The sequence below is a fragment of the Chelon labrosus genome, assembly GCF_963514085.1.
Source record: "Chelon labrosus genome assembly, chromosome: 19".
Taxonomy (NCBI): Eukaryota; Metazoa; Chordata; class Actinopteri; order Mugiliformes; family Mugilidae; genus Chelon; species Chelon labrosus.
The window spans coordinates 22,574,520-22,597,919 of NC_140352.1; the positions used below are offsets into that span (position 1 = coordinate 22,574,520).

General features: G+C 40.0%; 1 protein-coding gene across 3 annotated transcripts in view; it reads left to right on the forward strand.

Annotated features, from left to right (window-relative positions):
* The first annotated feature begins 363 nt into the window (after positions 1-363).
* The window catches only part of LOC311504359 (CASK interacting protein 2), a 53,844-nt gene continuing 30,807 nt past the window's right edge, over positions 364-23,400 (forward strand). The window contains exons 1-3 of one of the 3 annotated variants that reach the window (XM_084567387.1): positions 397-437; positions 2,617-2,692; positions 5,112-5,555. In XM_084567387.1, the coding sequence (XP_084423513.1) occupies positions 5,462-5,555 (94 nt within the window). In that variant the 5' untranslated portion in view covers positions 397-437; positions 2,617-2,692; positions 5,112-5,461. Of the gene's footprint in view, positions 438-2,616; positions 2,693-4,485; positions 5,556-23,400 lie in introns of those variants that run through there. The other 2 variants (XM_084567386.1, XM_084567388.1) reach the window with 2 other exon arrangements.

Sequence of the window (23,400 nt, forward strand, 5' to 3'; positions counted from 1 at the left end):
TTTCCTCATTATTATGCCGTCCGTATGCAAGGCAGGACTCGAGTCACTCACCGCTGTAAAGTTAGATGCTTTCAGCGGAAAGCGTTATGTCTTGGTGCCTACAAAGTAAAAACACACAAAAGTGGCGGACAGCGCTAGAAAAGGCCCGATCTGCGTCGCTTCATACATTATTAGTGAGATGTACATAGTTTGATAAAACTTAGAGCCAAAGCATGCCCCAAATACTCAAGAAGAATGACATCTTGACGAGCGATTTAATATTTGTGGCACTTCAATCGAGCTCAGATTTATTTTGAAAGTTACTGCCGGAAGTTATCAGTAACGATGCGGATGACTTGACGCTCTCCACAGTCTCGTGCAGCTCCGGCAGCGCTCTTCCCTCCGTGACTCCGTTGCGTACTAGCTTGTTCCAACCTGCTGTCCTCCGTCTACAACAGGTGAGAACTATCGTTTTTAAATGAAGGTATTTATTCTGAATAATTTCACTGAAAGGACCTCGAGTTTACACAAATAATGTCGCGTTATATTTGGAAAGACGTGTGTTTTTGGACTCGGAGTGACCGGCAGTTGGAACACCTTGACAGCAGTCTGACAACTTGGCAAACAAGGAGAGGCTCAACGTACGGAGGATTTATCCGGTCACGAACAGCCGGCGGTCCTTAATAAATGTGTCCAAAACTCCCTGTACCTGTTTTTACACTTACAAGCAAAGAGTAGGGCAGTCATGACAACTTAAAACGAATCAGTAGCGTTTTCTGATAAATTCGGAACGTAGGCAATGTTCATACAGCATCGTATTTCAGTAAAACATAAACTTTTAGCGACTGTTTACGTCCTTTTCTTGGGCTTAAATTGGTAGTAGAAGGCAGCGTAAATAGCGAGCGATCCGCTTAAAAAACTTGACATATTAATACGGCGTTATTGCATAGTTTTTGCTTTGGTGAATGCTGAATTTACAAGCGACAGCAATAGTTTCTTAAAGTTGTCTTCATTTTTTAATAATGAATTCGTACGGCTACCGCAGTGCGATGTATGGTTAAATTGGCAGTATTGAGAATGGAATTTGGTCTGAAGTTGTCTGCATATGATTCCACTGTGTTGGAAAGAAATCTGTGCTGCAACGCATAACACTGAGCTAAAAAAGATCTAAAAGTCGAATCTTTAAGAAGTCACAACGATGATAGTAGTAGTAATTGTGATCCTTAAACTTGCTTGTAAAATCACCATCATGGCTGTTGTAAGTATTTTAAAACAGAACGTGATACTGGAAGATTTTTGTTTTTTCAGTCCAGTGTAATTGTAGGATTTCTCACCTGTCACTCAGACTTCCATCCCCAGCCAACAAACCCCACTAAACTACCCCTGTCCACTGACATTTGGGCTAACGAGCCGATTTTGGACTCCTTGTTTACACTCTGGCTCATGTCGGTGAGGGGCTACAGTTGTTTACTGCCTGGCAAGGTGCCTGGCTGGTTTTAGATCATGTGTCAGTGCAAAGACACGCATTGGCATCTGCTGCTGGGCTACACTGCTGCATGATCACCTTGTAGTCCAAAGGAATAACTATACAAGCCCTAAATAGGCTGACAGACAAAATGACAGATAAGCCAGTCCCGTTTTGGGATTTTCAGTGTCATTTCCTAATCAAACTGAAACCTGCTGCTTGGGTTTGTCACATGAGTTGAGGTCTGAAAAATGAATACCGCTGAGCCTTTTAACTTGTGGATTCTGCAAAATTTCTACATGAGTAGTACCTATTCACGTGGAGATGAGACACACAGTTCTCTGCTTGCACTATTTCCTCTACGATTGCCTCACAGCTTCCTTTGGACTGCAAACTGCAGTTTTGTTTTGCTGGACACAGAAAGAACCCCTGTTCTGATTGCAGGCTGTGCGGCTCCGTGAATAAGCCTGTTTGATTGCACACCAGTGTTAGAGACAGTCAAACCCTCTCAGTGACCACTTTAGTTGGTTATTTTGTGTCCCTTTGGTGTTTTTTTTTCTGCCATTGGGAGTTCAGGGTAGTTCTAAAGTGGCAGTGTGCTCTGTTTTGGGGTGAAAAACACAACTTTTTTTCTTTTTTTCAAGGACGTAAACTGGACAAATGCCAGGCAGTGCTTGCCTGAAAAGATGCTTCCTTAAAGTTTGGAGGAGTGTTATCAATGGGCCGAGACCTTATTCCTGGCAAGAGTAACAGATTAGCTGCATGCTCCTGAGGGACCAAGCTTCCTGGATCAGAGAAAACAAACAAAAGTTGGGTCAAGTTGGAGTCACAAGCCCTATTCTGACAGCATTTATCAGTGTCAACAGTATTATGCGTTATTATTATGCAGTGTTATGGTAATGCGTTACTTCATACCTTGCTGTTGAGTCAGGCGAAGATTCGTTTTAGTGATATATTTATTGTAGGGCTGGGTATCCCAATTTGATTTGATTCAAGAGATTTGTGGTATTTCCCCAAATTATCTTGCATATGGCATTGGTTTTGTGCTGCTCTTTTCTGTCATATATATATATATATATTTTTTTAAATCAGCTTTCAAGCCTGACAGCACTCTATGAGTTGGAGCTTCTGTCATGTTTTCAATCTTCACATGTGGACTAATCTCGTTGCAGGATCTTGCAAGATCTGTTGTGCAAAACCAATCTCGTGAGACCACAGTGAAATTTCAGCAAGAGGATACATGACATGGTGTGTGTTTACAAGAATATACCAAGGATTTTATTAATCAACCACGGATCTTTCAAATCAAAATTGATCTGAATCGGAAAATTTACTTTTTTTAAACCCAGACACTACCATTTATAAAGTAAAAGAGATAAACGTTATCTGGTTCCTCCTGTACAAATAACAAGATTTGACTGCTTTTCACAGTTTTACGTACCAATTAGTTGATTATTTTGTTGTATCTGGTTGTAAATGTAATGTTTTTTAGCATTTAAGAACCAAAAAAAAAAAAAAAAAAAAAGCAAATAATGAATCCATCATTGTATGCTTTAGGAGGTTATGCCAGACACCCTTGTAGTTTCTGACATTTTATCAAGAACCAGATTCAGAGAATAAGACCACATTAATGCTACTCTATACTTGTGCCACTTGTGAAAATGTAATATCTTTGGAGTCATTTGGTCTTGTACAAGAAACGATTTAAAGGTGTCTCTTCAGTCTCTGAGCGAGACATTTTCCACTATTTTCTGACATTTTATAAACCAGTGGTTCTTGTCAGGGGTCGTAGAGGTTGTAGCTGATGGGGGCTCATGACCAGGTGGAAAAATGTGAAGTACTCATTTAGCTGAATGAATCATTGTGGAACCAAAAGAGAGCGCTCTGTCATTTGGAAGCAATCCAGATTCAGGTTAGCGAAAGGGACTTAAAAAGTCAAACAAGATAGGCTGATTTTTTTTAAAGAGACAAAGAGGAAAAGGTTAAAGAAAAGGTCAGTCAACACCTCTTATTTTGTTTTCAGTTTCGTTCTCACTGTTCTGTTGTAGAGAACTTTGCCAAATTTGCTTTCATAGGTAAATTCCATTTACCTGCTTCGGTTTCAAGGTCCTGGTGTTGTTCATGCTGGCTCTCTGTCACACTGTCATGGTTTGTTGCGACGTTTGAATGGTGCAGAACCATGAGGTGCGTTTCCATCCACCTGTGTTCATGCTCATTTTCAGGTTGTGCAGGAAAAATGGTCTCAGAGTAACACAAAAAAAGTTGTTATGCTTGATTGAGATGGAAGAGTTAACGCATTAGTACAGAGAGCTGGAAACTGAACGGAGATGTATGTAAACCAAGTGTGTGACTTGTTTCGTAATACATAAAAAAGAAAAAGAACTGACACCTTTTGATCATCTTTTCTTTTTACTGTTGGAGCTGTGAGTGGCACCATCAGCTGAACTGCATACTCAAAGATGGTGTACACAAGACACTGAACTCAGAGCAACTCCCTGTCCTTGGTATTTGTGTGTGAATGTGTGTGTGGACCAATAGGAAAAGTGATATATAAATTAGGGCTGTCAAAATGAACACATTAACGCGAATTAATCCATCATCATGATTAATCTGATTAAAATTTTTTAACGCAATTAACCCAACTGCAATGCAGAATGACTCGTCTCTGGCAATGCATTTCGGGCAGTTTGTCCAAGTAGAGTTACCATCATGCATGCACAGATGTGCTGTCTTTATCGGTTGGGTTAATTGCGTTAAAATATTTAATCACGATTAATCATGATGGATTAAGCTGGTTAATTTCGACAGCCCCAATATAAATACAAGAGCATTCACTGGACACCAACCGAGATTCGGACAAAACTCGATCAGCTTTGGCGGCCGACTCGCCGCTGGAGTGTCATTCAAGACCTCAGTGATGTCATCATCAGGGTTGCGTGGAAAAGCAAAACATATGACTGGTCAACACCTCACCACATCTGTGGAGCGATGAGAGCTGACAAGACCAGCTCAGCCTTCATATTTCTCTAATCTCGCCCAACATGTATCGACAAGTGTGAGATGTCAGCTTATCACTACTTAATTCCGGAAGATTGTTTCCTTCTTACCGCTAGTGTGAACGAATTCCCAACACTTCTGATGATTGGATTCAGGTTTTTTCCATCATCACCTGTGGGCCTGGCAGAGGGGAGCTGCCATAATTAGTGGTGAACTGAAACACAACAACGTTTCCATTTAATATATGCAAATCATCAGTTACACCAGCGTGTTCTTGCACCCTTAAATATTACATATGCAGATATTCAGATGGCTTTGATTCACATTTTCTTTCCCAAATTTCCACAAAATTCATACATTTTGCCACGTTTGGATGGAAAGCTTTTGTTCACATTATTTGGTACACCTGTGCTTTTTGTACTTTGACAGGCCAAAGAAATCTACTGTAAAAAGGGCATTTTAGGGCAAGTGGTTGCAAATTGGGGAAATGATTGCTGTCATCAAAGACTTAACGTAGAGAGTAACCTAAAGAAAAGCAGACCCATTTAAGTCTGTTACAAAAGCGTTGAAGTTTGATATAAGAGTTATATGGTAGTATTATTTTAAACAGTATTTTTTAAATGGCCCGCCACTCAAAGTGATTTCACTCTGTGTCTTTTTCTAATGGCAGGTTGGGCTGCTGCTACCTCCAGGTTGACAGAGATGGACTAAACTTCTACTATCCTTACTGTAACTCCAGATCCAACACCAGCGTCAAGCAGTCAGGCGGCCATCAGAGATAATGAATCTGTATTTTAACAACAAGAGGAAGAAGACCTCCTGGACCACACTACCCGACGCTCCTTCCCTCTAGATGCTGCAAAGCCCTGTATTCACCTATCTCATCTCATGGCTGGGATTCAGCAGCGGCCTTTTAATGTGCTGACAGATGTTTGCTGAAAGCGTCCGTGTGACGGAGCGTTGAAGAGACAAGAAAAAAGTGGCCTGGGCTAACGAGCAGTTTGCGCATCTGTGGTTATCATGGGGAAAGAACAGGATCTGCTGGTGGCAGTGAAGAGTGGAGATCTTCTGCTGGCTCACAAACTTCTCTCCAAAGTCAAGTGCAACAAAACCAGTGAGTATGGCTCTGTACCCCGTGATTTCTGTGTAATTTTGTGTTTGTTCTGTGCTTATGACTGGGGAGTGTACTTGTTTCCACTGTGAAATAGAATTCAGATAGCACAGTTGGAGCTACTGCCATCAGTGATGTTGTTATTACTTACTAAACTAAGTGCAGTTTCTTTGTGATAACCACAGGATCAGGTTCAGTTGTCAACCACAAAACACAGCCCCCTCCCGCAGTCAGGTCAGGGACAATTTGAAACTAAGTGGATTCAAATTGCAGCACAACACGAGCTAATCTCCTAAATGCAGACCCCTGCAGCTCCTGCTTCTTGCCGCGTGGGTTTTAGGGGGCTTTCTTCTTCTTTCAGAGTTTCTTATCTGCATAGATTCCAAGTCAGGCGACAAGCGAGCTCTCTTTACACTAGCATTGTCGCAAATGACAGGATTCTCCCTTATCCAGGCCCGGGGAAAGTTAAGGCCAAACAGCCTGTGAAGTTGAAGCCGCCTCTCTTTGTGGCGTTATCGGCTCTGAGCTTTCATCAGGATGGCTGGCTGCTCTGTGACAAGCTCTGGGAACAAAGCTGTGGCTGTCAGGAAAAAAGGCTGTTAAACACTTTCCACACTCCACAGACAGCGAGCACTGCTTGGCAGAGAATATTAAAAGTGATGTTGCAAAAACTACCACACTGCCACACTGGCTGAGGCAGCGAGGCAGGGGAAAGTGAATGAGTAATGTTCTCTGCTGTTTTATAAACTACCACCGAGGTGCCCTAGAGCAAGGCACCGCATCTGTTTTGGTAGAGCAGCTTTGTAGCCAAATACAAAGTTGTGGGTGTCCTTGGCAGTTCCCAAGTCTGAATTACCGAGGCCAAAAAATGACTTATTCATCAATATGTATCTAATAAATTATTTTATTTAGTTTGTATAATAACTTACTATATATTTTAATGAATACACAATATGCATACAGTGCTCTGTCCTTAAATATGATATCAAAACAAGACAATGAGACAAAACTACAAACTGGTTTTAGCTTTTAGTTTAAACTTTTCATATCCTAAAGTATACAGGCAGAAAAAGTGAACTGAGAATGTAATATGAGCTGATCCTGAACTGACTGTCCTACTTTGGAGTTATGTTATCATTTAATTTGGTACGTCTGTGTTAATATCAGCATATATATTTACACATTTATTCATTATTTGTCCTCTGCAGAACATATGTGTAACTGTGTGTAGTGTAGTAGGTTTATGTCAAAGGCGATCTTGGTTGATCTTATTATTTGCTCTTGATCTGCATCTTCCAAAAGTTGGACCGTCACCAGGCATGATGGAAGATTTGTACATGTTTTGTATGTTTTGACCCCCATTACGACACTATTTGTGCAAGAAAGTGTGGAATTCTGGCGCCACAAGCTGCCTTCAACATTGTTGATCCTCGAGCACCCTCGCAGAGCAGTTTCGTTTATCACTTACTTCAGAGCCTCCGGTGTCTGACAGCAGCACAGCAGATGATGCAGCTGGCAGGATGGACTGCCCATGATCTCCACTGTCTCTCATTTCCAAACCCTTATCGATAGGGACGGATTGATTGGGCTGTAGTGACCTGCTTTGAAATGTTTGAAAGACAGCCAGTGCAAATCTGTGGTTGCACTCTGACCCTTGAATTGTCCAGTTAACCTACTGTCAGATCAGGTTTAAATAAGGCATAGACACAACACTGAGAGACGTGATGGATGTGGGAACACTTCCAGTAACGTTTTATTAACCTTTGATGACATGGAAATCCAGTAGGTTTTTGCAGAGCCTCATTCTGGTTATGTCTGTACAGAGGTCGGGGTCAGCATAGACTGAGCATCCTTAACCGGCTTGCTCAGATGAATATACAGAATGATAGGTCAGCCTGTAAATATCCTCAGGCAGAGATCCCTGTTGCAGTTTTCAAAATGATTACCCATGTGTCTAGTTTCTGTGTTTACTTTAGGTCCGACTCAAAAACAAACATTTTGTGTAAAAATTTCTTGGTAAATAACCCAGATGAACGCTGTGCAACATTTGTGGGACATATGCCAGATTGAAATAACCTTTAATTATTGTTCAGTATGAACTCTGACTGAGAGTCACCAGTCCTGGTAGCTGCTCTTTGAGGCGGTCCTTTGGCACAGTGGTGCTTTAAGTGTAAATGCTGTCAGCATGTTAATATACCCAATGAAAATAGTAATGCAGTGATGTTTAGCAGAGCATGTTAACTGTGTTTACCACACTTATTGTTGCATGTAACTATGATAGCATTTGCCAGTTTGCACTAAAAAGAAAGTGGATGCATTATATCTATTAATTGTTTTTCCCGTAAGCTGTGGGTGGGAAATGCACTGTCTCTATATGCGACGTGAATGAACAAGAAATGAGTCTTTGAGCAGTTTATCTTACGAGTATCTCTATGATTCATCAATGTAGAAGCATAGCAATTCCCATATGACAGAACTCTTGGAAGGAGATTGCTTGCTTGATTGCAAATTCTGTGCTACTGTGACAAGTTAATTTCCCATACGTGGGATCAATAAACATGTCTTATCTTATCTTTGACAATTAGAAAACTGCAAAACCTCCCTGATTGCTTTGTAAATGGTGTACTTCCTGTACATTACCTCTTATATTGTTTCAGCAGTGGAGATTGTATTCTCTTCAGCAGCAACACCCATGGTTTAGGTAAAGTCAGTGAGTCAAATTACTTCAAGCACAAGTATAAAAGTTTGTACCACTGTGCTTAGGTTCACAGTTTGTAACTTCAGTGATGAACGCCAAGCACAACGGCGGCTTAAGCCTTAGGGCCAGGCTGGGTGCAGACAGAGAAGGGAGGCACCGGCCCACAGACTGAACTCTGTAGCGGCGTAGAGTAGATGAGATCTGGTTAGCTGATCTGACTGGATATATGGGACTTAGCAGAACGGTGCTGACTCTGTGCGTGCTCAAGTTATGTGTTGTTCAGAGTAAACAGGGCCTGACATAAAGAATAGCACAACAGCAGGGCGACTGGATAAACTGTGTTTATTCAGAAGAGAGGAAATAGCGCAACATCCAATATTTGTCTTGTTGGTAACAGTGCTGGAGGCTGCTTCCTGTTCCTTCTGTTTGTTTATTTGTTCAATATTTCAGATAGCTGATTAAAAGATTCATCCCAGTTTGGTGTGGGAGGGGTAGTAGTCCATAATGCCTTAAGTGCCATTATGTAACCAAGTAGTGTTTTTGTAAGCCCTTGTATCTTAGTTTTCATAACACAATATAATTGCCTTGCTTGTGTTGTCAGTCTTCTACTCAGCCCTAGCATAGCTCAGTTGAAAAATGTAGTTTTTCTTTAACCAGTGTTTAAGCGAACAACCGAAAGTGAATTAATAAGAAGAAAGTGTTGGCTGCAGGCGGACAACAATTGAAGCAATGGCTATATCATTTGTGTCTCATTGCTTTTTCATTCTTGATCATTAAGATACAACTCTACAAGTGAAGTTTAAAAGCAAACAGAACTGTGTCTTTAAGAGAAAGGGGTATTTCCTAGATGTAATTCCTGGGCATTCTTAGTTTTCTAGGTGTTTTTTTAGAACCCTCACATCTTCTTGTAAAGTTGCGCCATGAGTTGCAACTTGAACCCTGTTTTTACGCCTACATTTGTTTATGGTTTTATGGGCTTTTGTTCTTGATTGACATCAGCAGTAATGATAACCTTGGAAACGTAAGTCCCTCTTAATCTAAAAACATGTATCATGTTTGTGTGTTCACATTTGACACAAATTATAGTAATCTGGTGCTGAGGATTTTGAAGTAGCACATGAGCCACTGTGAGTTGTGTGTTGATGTGTATGTTGATAGGCAGTGCAACCAATGGGTTAACTACCATAACTAGTTTGTTTTGTCCCCCTCTCATCACCTATATCCACCTGTATCATTGCATACCCAGTCATCTATCTTTATCTTTAAATTGTTTATATCTGCAATGAGTAAACGCTTTCCCTTTAAAAAAAAAAAGTCACAGAAATGAAAATAATCCTGCTTGGGAAAATGTGCAAACACTGTCGCAGGACTTTTCAGCTTCATCTGTGGATATATGAATGAATGAATGAATGAATGAATGAATCTTTATTTGTCACTATAACATGTACAGCGAAATTACAGCACTCAACCCGTCCGTACAATATATATACTACTAATTTCAAAGCATTAAAAGTGTCTCGAGTATAGCATTTAAATGTGTTGTAAGATTTTGTAAGGTCCCACAAACTTAATAGAAGCTCACATCTCAAATCCATGACATGGTCTTCTGAGGTCCCGTGTGAATTGGAAACATGCAATGACTCACGTCATTTTTTTTTTTACTATACTATCTTTGCTCTGACATCATGTTTAAATGGACAAGCTATGTGTTTGCCTAAATGCTGCTGTGGAGGCTTCTATCCCACCAAAGATGATGTTTTCATCAACATTTGTTTAAAACCTGAAACCCAGCCCTTTTATGCAGTAAAAGCAGCAAAATGCCATTATTGGTTCAGGGACCTGATAGTAAAGCTGGCACAAGAGACTCGTAGTGTCCCGAGGGGATTAACTGGGGCACTGAAGCTGGCTTGATGGACAGGGAGCTGAGATGGGAGGTTTCTTCTCCAATCAGCCATCTGCTGACATCAGGGTGGGTGCTCAGTCAATTTAAGTGGACTTACCACAGCCTTCCTCTTTTTGCTTAGCTGTTGCAAGCATAGTGTATATGCAGTAGGTACGCTGGAGGCTATGGCCTCCTTCGAGCTACTCACATTCTGCTGCACATATAGTGACAGCTTGACTCGTAAAATCATCTCACCCAAAGTGTCCCCCTCTCATATACTGTGGACTGGGAGTGGACTTGTGTGGGTGTTTTTCGCCCCGCCCTTAATGGAGACCATTAGAGACTAGAGGTTCTTCAAAGGCCGTCGTGATTACAATGTCTTTTGTTGGAACACATGCTCGCTTTCATCTTGACACATGGCCCAACCCTCTCTTCTGTCACGCTAAATACAAGGCCTTAAGGTGATTCTCAATGAACAGATGGGCAAACAGCCACGACACCAGGAAAAAAGATCACATTTGTATCGTATCTCGTGTTTGCTAACTCAGATGTTAACAAGCTTTTGGCAATTTCCACCAAACACACAGGTGACTACAGTTAGCTCTGCTACTCGATGTCTGCTAGAAGGCAATTCAAGCTGATCCAGAAAGCTCATTGATAAGCACAGATAAGCACATTGCATTACATCTTGAATCCAACTCAAATGCTACAATATAGTCAGTGTTAGATATTGAACATCCACACTTTTACCTGTAATTGATTATGGTGATGTGTTGTACATGAATGCCACATCATGTGGCTTTGAGACTTATCACAAACTGTGGATCTCTTACTCACCACTGAGTGTTATATTCAAAACTGAAGTGCCTGCTTTATGTACGCGCCGCTTTAATTAGTTGGTTATTGGTATGTTTTTAATTTAGAAATCCATTCTTGGCATGATTCATACGTATTTATCTTCTCTTTCAAGTTTGAAATGTGTTAAAATACACATATGTTCTAAGGATATACTGCAACGTACAAAGTGAATTGGGAAAAGCATCTTTTAGGTTTTCTGCTCAGTTTTCTGGGACAACCTACAGTTTAATCTCAAACCTAGTGTCCCTGAAGGAGTTTAAAAAGATGATAAAATCATTTTTTTCTGTTTTTCTTCCCTTCAGCTGATCAGTTTTCATGATTTGGGTGGTAACCTTTCCACCATTATTTATACTTTCTAAGTTTCTTTAGCAAACTTCAGCTTGTTCACTGTCAGAGTTCCACACCTTTGTTAAGCATATATACCTGTAGTCTAATCTGAAGCTCGGCCCATCAATAAATAATTGTATAAAGTATGTAATAAAGGGTCCCATTTCTTTTCTCACTTTCATGTCTGTAGTTTGGTTTATTTGGTCCAGATCAGCAGGAATCAATGATATAGTCTGAATTGGGTCATGTTGATGTGGGCTTTCTATAAACCATTACTTGTACAGACTGATTGTAAGATTGGGCTCTGAGTTCCCAGGCAGCTGGTGGATTTATCAGTTGTTAGCAAGTTTTGAATTAATGTTGCAGCAGAGATGGACCGGAAATGCAGGAAGAAAAAGATGTGGCCACAGGAGGTCCAACAGAGGACGGTTATTTGGTATGGCCCTTAACTATTAAGCTAATGTTGTCATTTTTCCTTCTCTTCAATAAAATTTCACATAATTCCATCCTTATTTCATATTCCCTTTCATCACACTTTTGAATCTTTCCTGTCCCGTGTTATGTCTGTCTGTGCATGTTAGTCTAGCTTAGCAGACTGGCTATGTCCAAAGTGAAAAATCTCTCTACTGTGAAATAACAGTTTGTGGTTTTAGGAAGAGAATTCTTGTTCGAGATGAACTGGATTTCATTGAAGTTACCAGGTTTTATACCACTGCACTGGTGGAGAGACCTACACCAAAGCCTGTGCTGTCCAACTTTATCTAGTTACTCAAGTCAGAGATATTTCACAGAAGTTCTGGGTGAATAGATAAACTACTATATGTCAGTAAATCTCAACTCCTAACTCCCACTCACACAGTTATTTTTGCGTTCCTGCTTGCTACATGCTTGTAATTTTTCACTTTACACATAGCTAGACTAGCTGTTTACTCCTCCTGCATAAGATTTGAAAATGCAGGTTCCAGCTCCTGCCTTTTCTTTAACTACCCCCACCTCCGTCACCTTTTTTCCTGTACTTCGAATTAGGGATAACCCATCTGGTCCTAATGTCAGATTAGAAGTCTGTTAGATTTAAGAGTGCCTAAGAAGAGTATATGTGTGTGCCTGTGTGGATTTAACTATGTGTGTTGTTTTCATACATATAATACCGCATGTGTTTTAAGCATATTCATTTATTTCATCACTATAATTTCAATCTCAACTATAACACCTTATAGCAGCAGGGTGTTATAGTTGTCCCATTCGCTAACCAGCTAACTGGGCTAAGTAGTCCTCTACTTTATTAGCCAGACAGTTGGGTAGCAGCCAAGCAGTGTGTGAACGGCTTTGGAGTTCACCTATTCTCGCACTGTAGAAGAGACACACATTAATCCTAACCCCTTTCCTCGTCTGACAGATGGGGTAGCCTGTCTAGGATTGCTCAGGGAATTTACCAAAGGAATTAAGTAGTGTGCATGTGTGGGGTTGCAATAGACAGCGTCATTTAATCTAGCATTACTAGCCTTTTATTACTTGCTCCAGGCTACACATTGTTGAGTCTGGAACATCTTCATCTAGACTTTCTTTTCTGCTGTTACTAAAAAATAAGGCACCAGCCAGGCAAACGCATGAAAGTATCATCAAAATGCGAGGCATAGTGTCACAGTTCTGCCCTGCCTCTACATGCCCTGCAACTGTTTTCATGTGTTTGGATTTCAAGCTATGATAAGCTGGAAAAGAAAAGAAAAACAACGAGAAATACCTATCTGTACGCACTGTATTCTGCCTTCGTGGAATTGTTATTGTGCTTGTGCAGACAAGGATGATGTGATTGTCTGACAAGGAGGTCTCATTGTGTCTGTGTATTTACCAGAATGGGGATGGGTGAGGAGCGTGTCTCCCGAATGGGAATTGGGCTGTATCAGTGTCTGGTAATGAGAATCAGCAGGAGAGGCTGCTGTTGTGGCTTTGATCTTTGTTATCTCACTCTTTTGTTTTCTTTTTATACCTTCATTTACATTTTTACTCAGTTCTTCCCGTCTTTTACCCTGAATTGAAAGCAAAGAGAAATCACACTCTTTGGTGGGTGTTCACATCTCCTGAGTTTGTTAGTTGTTTGATAAGACAGTGTTCATTGTAATTAGAAGTGTCAGGATAAGTGTCTTGGATTATATTTAGGCTAACAGATCAAATCTGTGATTTAGGAGGAACAGGTAGAATTGCTTACCTGATGTTTTCAGGGTCTCAGTGCAACCTTTTTGCAGTTTGTATTTCCACTGTCCGGCTTCCCCACTGGGCAGAAAGGTTGTGTTGAGGTTTTTAAGATGTAATCCCTAGCACACCGATCAGCCATATCATTATGACCATTGAATAATACAGATTATCTTGTTATCATGGCACCTGTCAGTGGAGGGTGTAATGAATGAGACTATGGAGATGCTTTGTGAAATATTAGAATGCAGTATATCTGAACCTTGTAAAGTCTGGATATCTCCGTCATTTTCTTATTTATTGCTTTGTCTTCCAAGAAAAGGTATGTTTTTATCTCTGAAGATTGATATTCATTGATGATCTTGATTTAGTTTAATGAAAATGTGTATTAGTAGAAACATTTCATTGACAGCTACTGAAGTAAGGTGCTTTTGTTTATAGCAAATCAAGTGACCAAGCTGCTAGAATAGAAGAATGCTTTATTTGTCATCATGCAAGCACAAGTAGTATGGCTACATCTGAGACATTGCAACTTTTCAAAAAGAGCAGCATTGTGTGATTCCACACAAGATGCTGCAGTGAGAAACAAATTATCAAGAAGGATTTTTGTCATGGTTTGTGTTGACGAAATTAACACTTGTTATGAAAACATTCAGAACTTAAATCTCAGAACGTAGTGATTTTTCAAAAGATGTAACCATCAGAAATAGGAATGACATAATAAATCCCTAAACCATCACCTTTATTTGTTACAAATTAAACATTTAAACATTTCCTTAGTTTTTGTCTGTTAAGATGTTTTCAACCTCAGGTCTTCCTTTGAACTGTATTTCAGTGTTTCTGGATCTCTCCAGTTATTTTAAATAGTACAAAGTAACTATAACTAATGGTAATACTGATAAGGTCTTGTGTTGGGGTTGCATGTACAGTACATTTCTTAATATTACTGATAACACTATAATAGTTTTAGTAACATTTCTGAAATTATACCGATTACCGACCTTGAAAGATATGAAGTCAAAATTCTTTGAACTCCCCCAAATTCAAATACAGTTACATATAAGAACTTTATGGTATTGAACACAATTCAAAAGAAGAAAATCAACAAGACTATAAATTTGACCAGATGATCTATACCAACTTCTTGTTTCTGACAGTTTGTTGCCATTTGACATTAGGTCAATACAATACAGCATTGAGTTGGATAAATGACCTCATCCTGTGGGGTTGATAAAATTGAATGTGGTAAGTCAATCTATTACTGTTGTACATACCGACTTTAGTGTTTGGTTAGTACATAGTGCGGTCACTATAGGCCTCGTCCAAAACAAACATTTTGTATCTCATTAAACATGTTCACATTATGTAGGTACAAGGACGTATTGAGCCTTGTCTCTTTAGCTAAATGAGAAATGTAATGACTTTTCCATCCATGTTGGAGAGTGTGGCGTCATGCTCATGTTTGGTGGAAGCCCAATAATCACGTGACTGTTAACTAGCTGAAGGCGGGGGTCACTGAGCAAATTAGCCTGTGTTCAATTGATCTTTGTTTTTTAGACCTCCACAGCACAATCAGGAAAGGCCTCAAGGCTTTGCCACTGTCATTATTTTGAAATGGGAATTGGTAGAAGCCCAGTCCTTCAAGCAACATAGGGCTCAACATACACTGCATTTTTAGTTGACCACTAAAGACACAACAAGTAACTGAGGCAAGTGTGACTTTACATTATAGACTATAATTCAAGTACAAAACCAGTCCCATGGTGAGAACCACTATCATTAGTGGGAAAGCCCTGGCTCTGTGAAAAATGGAATTGAGAGGGAAAGTGACAGCGGTAAAGTGCTGCACACAGCAGGAAGCATAGATAACTCCACCATCAACTTGCACCATCAAAGAGCTGATGGTGATGCGCCAACTTAGGCTGTGCAACAAATATGCAAAGTTTTTTTGTTTTTTTCCAGGCTGGTGAACTTTTCATGAACCATATTTCCTCACAGTAGTTGTGGGAAAGGGACTATTCACCTTGCTACTAAATGAACAGCAACATTAAAGGAAAGGGCAAGCCTCCTCACACTAAAATGGATATGTTGTATTGCTTCTTTCTGTGGTTAAGGATACTCATTAATTCTTGTTGCCTTCTTAAACATTTGAGTTTGAGCTGTGTTTCTATGCCTATTGGGTATTGTTGTTCCACTGATATACCTGTTGTCGGCCGGTACAAAGAGATCAAGTCATCTCCTAAAAATCTGCATTCTGGGCTGAGTAGGTTTAATGAAAATGCCTGTTCCCTTACCAGCTTTACACTCTCAGACTCAACATCCAAATTACCACTGGCAACAGTTATTGAAATTAGTAATATTTAGTGTACCATGATTCTTTGTGACAGTTCTTCATGGTGAAAGACTGTTTCTATAGTTGGTACAATTAGTTGGAGCTACTGTGGCTCCACTCCGATTCTGAGAACGAAGGATTCACCCCAAACAGGACATAGTGGAGTAACTGGCTCAAGCTTGCTGTTGCTTTTTGATGATTTTTTGAAAAGGAATCATTCTAAATGTTTCTTTTCAGTCAGATAACATTAACCACCTGGAATGGCCATTGTGTTAATTGCATTGGGGATCACCTTCTGGGCCACTTGGTGGCTAACTCAACAAATATTTGTTGATGAACATTTGTTTGGGTCCTGAATCCATGCAATGGAAGTAGATATTGCAGGATATCATGACCTGAAATCAATAACATAATCCAGTGAAATTGGATTATATTGTCTTGTCAATTTAACGTTTGACCACAGCCAGCAACACTACAGGGTGTGGTTGGGTGTGGTCTGAGGCACCTGTAACCACATCCAGCAGTTGTGTCAGTGGAAATAGACTTTTACATCACTGTGGTGAGCTGAGAAATAAAAACACTGAGGAGCTTGACAACAGCAACTGTTTTGAAGATCACCCCGTAATAGCGTAATGTTTGATGAAGGTGTTCCCATTAAAATGATCAGGTTGAGTGCACACCTCACAGGCTGCAAACATTTGCATATCTATCAAGTTCATTTGCAGGAAATGAATAGCCTCTTTGAAAAAACTTTGCATTAGTTGTCCAATATAGGGTTTTCCAACATTGCTATAGAAATTGATGGTACAGTGTGTAGCATCACAAAAGGGATAAGATAAATAGTTGCCAGTGAATATATTTTCCTCCCGGGGCAATATTTTGAGATAGTAAAGCAGTCTAACGCAAAGCCTAAGGTCTCATAGATACAGGGAGAGTGCATGGAAATAAAGGAGGGGCTGTGCAGCCAGTTGGGTAAGCAGAGTAAACAGATGATTTGAATGGTATGTAAAGTGTTTTGTCCCTAAGGTGCAGGGTTGAGACATGTTATGCAACGTGAAACCTACAGGTGTGTTTACGCCTGTTCTAATCTCCTGTTTTTTAAGGGGGAAGCATACAGATGTAGCAACGCTGGTTCACGTGCACACACCAACAACACAACAGATTATCTGTTTCATTTCCACAGTTGGCTCATTGTCAGCAAATATTGAGTGTGTCTGACCTAGTTGCCAGCAGCACCACAGGAGATTACTTTCTTCATTTTTAACAATAGAGCAAATTTATTGGATAATACAGCTCAAAGCAGTTTTGATATTAAGGGTTTTTCTCAAGACCCAGTTCCAGCTCTTATTCTTATAGCAAACAGATGCAGCGCTGGAGCAATTGATGAAGAATTGATGAAGCTAAAGTGTGTCACTTTGCAAATTTGGTGTATGTGTATGCTCTTGGATGTGTGGTGTGCACACTTTAAACTGTCTTTAGTCTGTAGAAACCAGCAAACTCTGCCTGTTCACTTGAACACATTGTGAAGTATACAACACGCATACCAGTTCTTTTTCCATTCATTGTAAATGTGCAACATATTTAATGTGGAGTGGATAGAAAACAAATGGTGCTCTGTAAACAAGGCAGCTAAGACTGTGTAAGACTATTTAAAAACTGATCTTGCTTTAGGGCTTCTGTGTGTCTCTGCAGGTTGATGTACAGACCTCTGTTCACCCAGCTGCATGAACATGCATCACATATCAGTTTGTGGGTCTGTGACTTAGCAGCATTACACCTGATTACACCTGACAAGCTCATTTATATTAAAACAGACAGGCAGTGATATTTTGTCCAAATTCAACTTCTCCCTGATTGAGGATATAATTTTACAGAGTCTATACTTTATGTATTAACTTTAAAATGACTTTAGAAAGAGTGTTAAAATATCTCATATTAAAACTGCAGTGTAAAGGATTTACTAGGAAAGAAATGGAATATATTATTCACGATTATTTTTCCATCAGTGTATGATCACCTAAAAACTGGAATTATCTATGCATTACCTTAGAATGATCCCTTTATTTCTCTAAAGAACAATGTGCAAGGCAAAAAATGCTTTGTCTGTGTCTTTGGTTAACACCATAGGCTTTCCTACAGGCTTTTCATGGAAGAGTGAGAAGTGTGTAACAACTATATCCTACACACTGGCCCTTACATTTCATGGAGTGATGTAGCATCACATAAATGAGTTCACAGCACTGATCTTTTTACTTGGACGGAGAAGAGAAGAGACCATCACACACATGATGATGAGTCAATAATTAAGTGCCAGGTCAGCCATCCAGTCTGAACTATAAAGCGTGTGTTATTTGTCAGCTCTGTCACTTTCACAAGCAATTTAACCAAGATAAACACAGTGGGGTACATTCAGATGATTGCGGGGGTTTGATCAAGAGAAAAAGGTTTTACTCGTGAATCACTGTGTCCTTACAAGATGGTTTTGGGAGAAAATAATGACACCATAGATCCACCACCTTACTTCTCTGTGGATTTGAGGTGCTCTACTATATGGCTTTCCATCTGTCTACACCAAACCCACATTTGATGTTTGTTACCAACATTAATTTGGTCTCATCTGGTCATGTAACCCTGTGCCATTGTAAGTCTCATTAAGGTTTCGGTATGTTGAAGGTGCTTTAGTTGGTCATTGATTGACAGCTGTGACTTTTTCTATGAGAACCTTTGCAAATGGTGATGTAGCTAACGTCCAGTGGTAGACTTTCTGGCCCAAAGACTTAAGTAACCTCCACAATTCTCCACCTATGATCTTTGAAGGCAATTCCTAAATCTTCTGTCACTTTAAACTTTTGAATTATTAGCCGCATAGTGGAAAGGGATACAGAGCAATTCAACAACTTTGTTGTATATATTGTGACAGTATCAATCCAATACTGATGAAAGATTAGGGAAATTAGGCCTGTGTCACCACGTATTTATAATCCATTGAAAGAGGAAGTCATTGTTGACCACCAAGAGTTCTTAACCCATTTAGGCCTAAAACGCCTGCTAAAAAAGGCCTTTTTATGCCTAAATACTCTTCTGTAAACCCCCTCTCAAAACCTGAGGTTTTTCAGAACAATATGTCAAAATATGTCAACGCTTACTAAAACCTTAATTTCTCAGGCTCTGTAGCAGATAAAAACATGAGATAAAAAGCATTTGAGAGCTTACTTCTTTGGCTTTCAACTTGACTGACTTGCTAGGGCATAATCTTCAAGTGCATTTTTTTAAAAAATCAATAAACACATATCATTTAAATCTGGTCTTGTGTCATCCTCTATAATTTCATTAAAATCCGAATCAATTACTTCGTAAATATCACTTCCTTCACTTGAGTCAGCCATGACGGATCGCTAGCACGGTGTTTAAAATTTTATACCAAAACATACTCCACGTGTAGGCTTATTTCGACCAATCACAAAGCGTTTTATTAGTCACATGAGTTTAAAAAAAATCCCTAACATCTCTGTCACTCACCCCAAGAATATTTCAGCCAATCACAGTGCATATAATTGGCCATGTGCCTCGAAAAAGACGACAGCGCTCAAAATGACACAGACGCGTTTGCCGGCCTTAATGGTAACTACGCATAGATGCGTGATCCGGTCTTAAAGGTAAACACGCACAGATGCGTGATCCGGTCTGAATGGGTTAATCTAACAAGTGAACTGTCTTGACATATACTTCAGCTCGTTTTTTTTTTTTTTTATTGGAATTTTTGTGGATACTATTAAAGCACAAAGAAATATTCATTCATTCATTCATTCATTTTCTGTAACTGCTTGTCCTCTGGAGGGACACGGGGAGGCTGGAATTTAGAATCACCAATTAACCTAACAAGCACGTCTTTGGATGGTGGGAGAATGCTGGAGTACCTGGAGAGAACCTGGAAACATGCAAACTCCCCAGTCGCCGATGAATTTGAACCCAGAACCTTCTTGCTGTGAGGCGTCATTGCTAACTACCACACCGCTGTGCTGCCTACAAAGAAATATGTGGCTGTGATTTTTCCATTCACCCTGTAAGGGTTAATTGATCAGCATAATGGACAACTCATCTCCTGAAGTGAACTTCATTTTTATTTTTTGCAAAAAAAATGCAGCTAGTTGAATAAAAAAACTAGGAAAAACATGAACCATGCATTATGCATGGAGAACTATACCCTTGAATTAGACAAATGAGATAAAATATCAAATCAGATTTTATATTTTCAAGAATGCTAAGCTTGCTGTTTCCTTTGCGTTCTGTCTAGTTGTTTTTTTAATACACTGTATTGCTAAAACCAACCCCTTTTTATTTTGTCCAGAGGCTGTTATGACACACAGGCCTGATAAATCAAATTAGACTAAAGAACCAATATGAAAATGAATCTTAGGCTCAATCAGGTTTTAAAAAGGATGTTGCTCCTCTCTACCTCTGTTGTGGGGATTTGGTGTAATGAGTTTTTTTTGTTTGTTTGTTTTGTTTTTAATATTTTTATTGTTTTTTTCCAGAAAAATTAACAGCTCAAAATAAAGTGACAGTACAAGAAAAAACAAGTACAGTGATAGACATGGTGACAAAAAAACAAACAAGCACTTACATTTTGCAGTTGCATAAAATGAAAAAGAAGATTAGCACATCATGATGGGCTACGAGGCAAATAGATACAGGATATATAGTTGTAGAGGTCCATTACATCTGGGGCGCCTTTAAGAACAGAGGGGAACTAAAGCCAAGTTCTAATATAGTCCATGAAGGGCTTCCAAATTTTCTCAAAGTTATCTGAGGAGCCACGTATTGTGGATCTCAACTTTCAAGTTTAAGGAGCTGTATAATTTCCCTCAACCACTGAGTCCAGCTCAGCTCTTCCAGTTGAGAAGAATCAGTTTCTGCTAACAGAGTGATGAATTTTATCATTTTCAGGTTGGCTCCAGAAAGATTTTTATTGTTCTCCGCCCAAAAATGGCTATCACGGGATCTGGCTGAACCACCGTTTTGAAAACTTCTGATAGTGTGTTGAAAATCGAGCTCCAATAGGTGTACAAATTAGGACAAAGCCAGAATGAGTGTGCCAGAGAACCTGGTGAGAGCGCGCATCTGTCACACAATGGATCCACATCAGCTGACATTCTCGAGAGTTTAACTTTGGAAAAGTGAAGGTGATGCAATACCTTAAATTGTTAAATTGGATGCAGCCATGTCGGACACAGATTGAGGCTGTATGCGCCCCCTCTTGGGCTCTTTTCCACTGCTCCGCTGTCAGTGTCACCCCCAAATCACTGTTTGTTGATTGGACAAGAGATTATAAATGAAGGAAATAGCTTGAAGGAAAACAGGGACTCCAAAGGGGACTCTTGAGACAGATTGGGATAAGAGGGTTTGTTTTAACATAACTACGAATCTGGAAGAATGTGAAAAGGTGTGATTGTGGTAAATTAAACTTCCTCCTTACTTCTAAAAGGGTGGGAAATATTTTATCTATGAATTGAGCCTTCATATTGATTACGACATTACGTTTCCAAATGTCAAAAGAATCGTCCATAACAGATGGGGAGAAAAGGTGGCTTGGATAGACAGGAGCGAGCAGGGAACCGTTATGCCAACCATGTTGTTTTCAATACTGAGAGGAAGTAAATACAGAAATTTGCCACATTGTTAGTTCTGAAAACCTGCTGCCTAATTTGTGGGATCTAAAATGATACTCCTTTTCAGGGGAAATGATATAGCAGCCACAGTCCTGGCTGACACAAGCTGTGCCTTTGTCTAGCAGTTTTCACACATGCGCTGCATCCCTGAAACGATCAAGATATCACCTGCACACGGACCGCAAATGTTTGAATCAGCTGGTCTGGACAATAAAGGCTTTTACCCTGCCAAATGCTGTGTAAGGTCCAAATGAATCCGTTTGTGAATAGAGCAGGTTGTTGTCTAGAGAATTCCCATTGAGCAAGTGGGTGTGTTGATGCCCACTGTGTTGCTCCTGCACGCTCTACCCAGGCGCCACCCTTCGCCTAAACCAAACTAAGTATTTCCAGCAGGGAGAACACAGCTGACAGTGACTAAATATATAGACCTGACTCTCCAGTGATTGAAGATTATGTGCCCCACATGGTGAGACTTTAATCACTTTAATCATATTGTTTTACACTCACATAAGTACACCTAAGGGGATTTGGTCACCAAGGGACCTGGCACGACTGGAGAAAGGTCGCAGACACCTCAAAATATTAGAAAACTTGAATCATTTATAGTTCCGATTAAACAGGTGCCGCTATATATCTTGTTACAATAACAATAGTGAGTAACATGCAGAAACAACCCAAAAAAATGTATTTGTAGCCTTATTAGGAATTCTGTGGGACACCGAGTCCCCTCTCTCCCTTGGTGGTTTGGTTTGAGGGTCTGTGTTTATGCTCACAGTAATCAATGCAGTTAGATGGATGTGTTCCTTAGATAAGTGTTTCCCTTGATGAGGTCCTCACCTGACCACAAACCATTTATTGCCGATGATGGATGACCTTAAATTACCCCCTTCCCTCACTCCCCTGTATTTTGGTTTTGCCCCAGGCAGCTGTGGTCCCGCTGTTTGTGCGCTTTTTAACGTCTCCTCATCGCGGCGCGTGGGTTCGTCCCAACACACAAGCCATCAATCAAGTGTCTTTTTCTCCTTTTGTTAATGAGAAGCCGGTGTTGGTGGAAGTGGGTTTGCACTCCCTGCAGTGTAACTCCGTGGAATATTTTCCAGATATAGAGGGAAAGCTTTAACACAGTTCAAAAGAGCCTGCAAGTAACCACTGTGATTTCTTGTGTTGGTGGGATTTTTTATTTATTTATTTAAAAAAAAAACAGCAGGGGAAAGGCTTTTCTGCTGTTTTTACTTAAACATTGAAAAGTATTTTTTTGGCATAGCTTTTACTTTATCTTGACTATTTATACTGAGATGGTAAAAGAAAGTGGCAAATGTCCGAAAGCTGTACGGACCTAGAAGTCTAGACTAGAGTTACCATCAGAAGTATTTTGTACCAAGGAGCATTTAAGACGCACTTGTTCACGTGCTAATGTTAAAATTCACTCGTTGCACAAGTGCTGCTGAACTTCCCGCCATGATCTCACTGATATTACATCTTTGAAGTGGCACTAATCATCCAGTGCCACGAAGTGGTCCAAATCTTCCCTCTGTTCTGCAGTTCCCTGCTGTCGTTTAGCATCTTTCAGCTCATTGTTTTGGTTTTACTGGCACAACTTTACTGTTCTGGTTCAGTCTCACAGCTCTCATCAATCCTGTTTTCATTCACATGCAACTTCTTTTAGTGAAAAGGCGCTTTGGACTGCCTGCCTTCATCAATAGTTTGCTAAGATGTAAAACAACTTTTTAGGGATATTTTATTCCAAACTTGTGATTTTCTTCACGTGGTGAAGCTCCGTATCAGATAACATGATCAGAGAGTCAGAAAAATTCTTGCTGTGACTTGTCTAAGAGAAATGGGAAGCTGGGGCCTGATCAATCAAAGCTCGCCATCTCCCTTGACTTCCGAAT